The sequence below is a fragment of the Hippopotamus amphibius genome, chromosome X (assembly GCF_030028045.1).
Source record: "Hippopotamus amphibius kiboko isolate mHipAmp2 chromosome X, mHipAmp2.hap2, whole genome shotgun sequence".
In the NCBI taxonomy this organism is placed as follows: domain Eukaryota; kingdom Metazoa; phylum Chordata; class Mammalia; order Artiodactyla; family Hippopotamidae; genus Hippopotamus; species Hippopotamus amphibius.
In genome coordinates this window covers 38,402,485-38,408,484 of record NC_080203.1, presented here as the reverse complement: position 1 = coordinate 38,408,484, position 6,000 = coordinate 38,402,485, and the positions used below count along the sequence as shown (strand labels likewise).

Below are 6,000 nucleotides of genomic sequence, written 5' to 3'. Positions count from 1 at the left end.
TTTCTAAGTTTTGTCTTTTTTTTTAATACTCTCTCATATTCTTTTACAGAATCTGTGAGGTCAAAATAATTTTCATAATAATGTTAAGATGTTATGTGCTTTTTTTGACTCTCATCCTCTCAAATTCATGAAATTTCATCTCAAGAAAGCGGTAGCAGCATACCATTCCTCACAAGAGTATAGAGTGGAGTTTTCCAGAGGCTATGTGATATGTGATAATGCAATGGATGAAATGCCAAAGCAGATACGAGGATCCAGCTTTCTTCTGTAAGGCAAGATAGTACAGGTTTGCAAAAATGTGAAACATGCTATTCTTTTCTTGAAAATTTTTGTTTCAAAAAATATACTTTTCGTAAAAAATTGGTCATTTATATAAACATGCAACGTGCTTATCACTGCTACTTTCCAATGAATCAATAAATATTTAAAAATTTTCTCACTTTTCAGTCTCTAATATGGTAAATATCAATAGTTATAACTAACATAATCCACACAAGCAAAAGCTCTCTGAGGTTCTCAATAATTTTTAAGCACATAAAGCATTCTGGAAACAAAAAAAGCTGCTTCAGGGAAAAAAAAACTATGCTTTTTCCTTGAAAAACAAAAGCACATATACTGTTGTAATTCTCTGTCACTGTTACTCCTTGAAGAGCCTCAACCACCCACACTAATTATAACTTTTAATTAAAGTGACTAATTTCTAATTTAAAGAGAAAAGTGCAGGGTGGATATAATTGAGAACTGTCTGGCTTATATCAGCATGTTAACAGACTAGCAGAGTTTAAGAATACACATGACAAAACTTTCTACAGCCACACGTCTTTTTGGTAACTTCCTAAAGTGGCAAAAATGAACAAATTCATTACACAACTCCAAGATATAGCTTCTCTATAGCATTTCAAATAAGAAGCAAAAACATATAAACTTAGTTTAAACCAATGTTGCAATACTGTATTTTACTTAAAGAGTACCTAGCTGTGCAGCAATTATCCATTAAGCAACAATTTAATGTCAGCACACAATTTTTTAAAAAGTGCTTAAAGATCTTGGAAATTATCTACAAGCTGGCATACCAGGAAGCATAGTTACTGTTGAAATAAAGTTTGTCAGAATACTGATTTAATGTAGTTGAAAAGAAATTTACATTTTTCATAATTGTAAACATTTTTAGAAGTAATGTTAATTTATTTGATAAGTAAGCCTGTATAAGTTTAGGAAAAACACACCCAACCAAAATAAAATGCATACTTAATGCTGACAAATCAGAGAAAACACTTAATTGCCAAAATTTTACATTAATTGTGTAATCTTGGGTTCTTAAAACGTTTCTGGATCAATTTGTGCAAGAAGATGTTTTATTAAAGTCTAGAACATTTAAAGTATTAATGTAACCAAGCAAGGGCTCATGTGCCCATGCCACAGAAAGCCAAACTCTGACAATGGGAGTTTGCAGCAAAGTATGGGTTTATTTGCAGGGCACCAAGCAAGGGAATGGGAGACAAGTCTCAGATCCACTCCATCTTGGTCTCTGAATTGGGGATGATTTGAAGGGGGAGAACAAAGAAACTGGAATTAATTATTGTCTTGTGATATTCCTGTGATATTTCTTAAGCATGATTTCAGGAGTCAAGATGTCTCTGGTTTAGGATTCTCTGGTCATGTGGTCCATGGCTTGGAGGTCTGTGAGCTATCTTGCCCTGGAGAAACAACCTGAGTTTTTAACCGTAATGATGTTATCTACAACAATGGCAATTTTAGGCGTCTGACTCAGATTGATGAGTATTCAGTTAGCATAGGATTGAGGTCCGAGGGGATGAGAAAGGGATTGAGTTCAGAGGAGACAAGAAAGGGAAAAAAGTTTCAGATAGATTAATCATCAACTCAGTAAGAAAACTGTTTTAGTGGGACTCGGTTTCATTAGATATTCAATTTTCTTATTTTCTGGAAGTTTAAGAATATTCAATTTCTACATGTGCTTATTCTCTCTATGAGCTCATTAGAACAGTGCTCCTTTAATTTACATCTTCCAGATATAGGAAAATATATCACAGGCACAAGAAGAGATCTTTCTGAATTACAGAATATTTTGGAATATTTTTTGTCTTTATTTTCCAATAGATATTCATGCTTTATTCCTCTTATTGGGCAGAAAATATGCTTAGGCTTATGTTTTATTATTTAACTGTGATCTTTCTACATGTATTGTTATTATGAAACTAGTTTTATTGATTCATAAAATTTGGTGTCAATAGCAGCATACCACCCCTCAAAAAGACATTTACTCAAATAGATAGCTAGGGGGAAGCTGCTGTATAACAAACGGAGATCAACTCAATGATGGGTGATGCCTCAGAGGGCCAGGACAGGGAGAGCGGGAGGGAGTCGCGGGAGGGAGGGAATATGGGGCTACATGTATAAATACAGCTGATTCACTTTGGTGTACCTCAAAAGCTGGTACAAGAGTGTAAAGCAATTATATTCCAATAAAGAGCTTAAAAAAAGACATTTACTCAAGCTGCAAGATTTAGAGACAGTCTCGGTAGAAACAGGCTTAGTAAGTTTTTTTAGCCCATGTTCTAGGCCTAATTCACCTCCAATCCTTCTTGTGTTTGAGTTTCTTCTCATACCTTCCTTTCTGTATATTACCAGGCAAGGCAAAAGATACATATTAGCTAAACTGAGATTTTAAGTAGGAAATACAGAAAACATTTGAATGAGATAAAGCAGGCAATGATCTTAGTAATAGTGGTAGGACAAAAGAGGAGTCTTGTGAAATCGGCTCTCCTGTAACTGACTGCCTAAGTATAAGATATATATGGTGTTTACTCATGCTAATGTATAATTTTACATTTCATTATAATTTAAATTTACGGTAATTTTAAGTTTTAAATGATTCTATGGTTGGGTTCAATGACATAGATGTAGGCTTCAGGCCTTAACGCTTCTATTTTACACACTATGCTTGCTAATGGGGATTACCGTTTCTCTGCAGCTTCCGAGAGACTCTGTAGGGCTCTGGCTTCCTGAGAACCACAGTTGGAAGAAGAGCTCAGGCTAATGAGCAGTTTTTAAAAGGCACTTTTTTGTTTTTTCAGATGCCCTCCACATACTCGAGGTAAAACCATCGCTCAAAAGTATCCTGGCAAAACACGGTAGCCAATAAAGAATCCCAAACTTCTATATCTTTAAAAGATCTGTGGTACCCGAGCAAGGATGCAAACACAAAGGTGTGAGGCTTCATGATTATTTTTTAAATCCTGCTTTTGAAAAAAATAAATTTGTCAATCCCCCACCTCCTTAACTGTGGGGGTCCCGTGAGCTCCTATACGCAAAGGGCTTACAACAGTGACCTGCACAGAGATCAGGAGCACTCTGCCTTCCCTCACATCCCCGGCGACGCAGGTCAGATGTCTGCTGCCCCCTGGCGGCCATGGCCGACTTCCGCCTCTTGCACGTAGCACGGCCGCCGCATCCTGCGTGACCTCCGCAGTCCGCGTGACCTCCACTACGTCACATCCGGCCCTTGAGATTCGGGGTTGCGGAACCCGCGAGATGAAGTGCGTGTTTGTTACTGTAGGGACTACCAGCTTTGACGACCTCATTGCGTGTGTATCGGCGCGCGACAGTTTGCAAGTGAGTGAAGGGCAGGGGGCCGGCCGGTGGTGGCTGAGCTCGCCCCGCTGCGCTCGTCGCTGGTCGCTGCCAACCTGACCACTAAGCTCGGTCACCTTGCCTGACCGCGGCGCTGGGGAAGAACCCCCGGCAGTTCGACCTCACGTGCCACCGCCCCTCGGCCTGCTCCTCCCCGCGCCTGACTGGACCCTCCTCCCGCTTCCCCGCTCCTCAGGGTCCTCCGCCTCCTCTGCCCGTTCCCGCCGCCTTCTCGGGCCGCTCCTCCCCATCCTTTCTCCGGCTCCTCCTTCCCCCCACCCCCCCGGCTTTTCCCCTCAGATCCTCCGCCTCCGCCTCTGCGTCCTTCGGCTTCGCCCCTCCTTCCAGCCGCTCCGCCTCTCCGAGCCGGGGCTCCGACCCGCCTCCCGGGCACGGGTCCGCCTCACTCGCCGCTCCTCAGGCCCACTCGGAACCGCGCGCGGTACGCGCTCCGTCGGGCCCTGCCCCGCACGACCCGGCCAGTCCTGCTCCGCGCTCTGCTCTGGCGCTGCCCCTGCCCTGCCCCGCAGCGCTCGGGCCGAGGCCGCTGCGCCTTTCCTCTGCCTCGGGCGCCAGCGCGGCGCGGCGTCCCCCGAACGCACCCTCTTCTCTGGGCTTGTGGTTCGCGCGTCCCCAGCCGTGGGCCACAACGGTGCTGGTTCCTTGCTCTCCCTCCCTAGTTTGCGACGCCTTTTCCCCACGTCTTTGCCTGGTTTCTTAGGCCTTGCGGGGCCATTTCTTTCACGACGTGGTGAGCTGGGACCTTTAGATCCCTTGGGGCTGTTGAGGTACCGCGTCGTCGCCCGGGACGGGGGAAAAAGGAGCCGTTTGAAAAACTTAACAAATGGGCTCCAGTTCGACTGTTTGGCAGCCCGTGCTCCGATTGGGGGGTTTGTTGCCTTTATTGCTGTTTTTACAGTAGCCTGTTTAAAAGGCCCGCTTTTTCTTTTCCCGTTTCAGATAATCCAGAGCCTCGGTTACAACCGACTTGTCCTACAAATAGGTAGAGGAAAGGTGATACCTGAACCATTCAGTACTGAGTCGTTTACGCTGGATGTGTATAGGTACAAGGATTCATTGAAAGAAGACCTTCAGAAAGCAGATCTTGTTATTAGTCACGCAGGTAAAGTGCCTTAAAATCGTCCGGTTTGGTTTTTGATAGACAGTAAATAACAGAAACTCGAGCTGTTACGATGTAAAATAAGATCACTAGGATAACTCACCGGTAGCCCTTTTGAATACAGTACTGATTTCAGTATAACAATCTAGAACATTATTGGAGAGAATTTATAACTTCTAGGTGATAGAAGAATGGGAAATCAATCACCGAAGCCCAGCTTTACAGTCAGAAACCCTAAACACAGAGGGGCAAAGTAGTTTATCCCGTGACATGTGTCAAGAGTTGTGGGTTGAAATTAGTATCTGGGCTTAAATCTGCAGGAATGTTCAGCCAGCTATTGGTTGGGTTGGTCATTGAGAATTTGGCTTTGGAAGATTTTTTACATTTCTATTAACTTAAAAGGTTAATTTGTCCATTTGGTAAGTGGTAGACAGATTAAGAGTTTGGTGCTGGCATCGTCTGCCCAAAAAGGATTTGTCTGCTCACTTAGCAGTCTCCTCGCTTTCATTTAAACTATCTAAATGAGTTTAGATTGAAAAGTTGAATTGACCCAAATGTTGTGTATATGGCACGTTCGTGGAGATTTATCCTTGACTATTTTGACAGGCAGACTCCTAAGGAGTGGTCAGAGTTTTTCTTTGTTGGTTCTTGTCACTATTCAAGGCTTGCTTTTTCTGCTTGTATTTGAATAGAAGTGCAGTATGATTTCAGGTACAATATGTTGAACCTGAGTCTTACTTGGATTCAAGGCCTATGCCCAGGGCATACTGCTAGAGGGCTGACTGCAAAGCACTGAATCGTAGGTCATATAATATTGTTGGCAGTGACAAAGAATGTGTTTTTCAAGTCAGGTTTGTGACACTAGAGAGCAACTCATAACTATTTTTTGTCATTTTGAATGTGTAATTAAAAGGCTTGATTTGTAGTGTTGCCAACTAAGTTTTTCATCATTTGAGTTCTAGCTATAAAGCCTGGGGAAGCACCTTAACTTTTTTTTTTAACTGTATTAACAGATTTGGTATATTTTTGTAGGTGCAGGAAGCTGTTTGGAGACTCTGGAAAAAAGAAAACCACTAATAGTGGTTATAAATGAAAAGTTGATGAACAATCATCAGCTGGAATTGGCAAAGCAGCTACACAAAGACGGGCATCTCTTCTACTGTACCTGCAGGTATACTGGAGACTGATTATTTGACCTTTTGTCTTAATTCCTTCCTAGGTATTCTTAC

The 6,000-nt window shown here is 42.4% G+C and overlaps 1 protein-coding gene across 1 annotated transcript in view; it reads left to right on the top strand.

Annotated features, from left to right (window-relative positions):
• Nucleotides 1–3,515: 3,515 nt before the first annotated feature.
• The window catches only part of ALG13 (ALG13 UDP-N-acetylglucosaminyltransferase subunit), a 64,792-nt gene continuing 62,307 nt past the window's right edge, over nt 3,516–6,000 (top strand). Inside the window, 3 exon segments of the mRNA XM_057717735.1 lie at nt 3,516–3,633; nt 4,612–4,774; nt 5,804–5,942. Of these exon segments, the coding sequence (XP_057573718.1) occupies nt 3,553–3,633; nt 4,612–4,774; nt 5,804–5,942 (383 nt within the window). The 5' untranslated portion in view covers nt 3,516–3,552.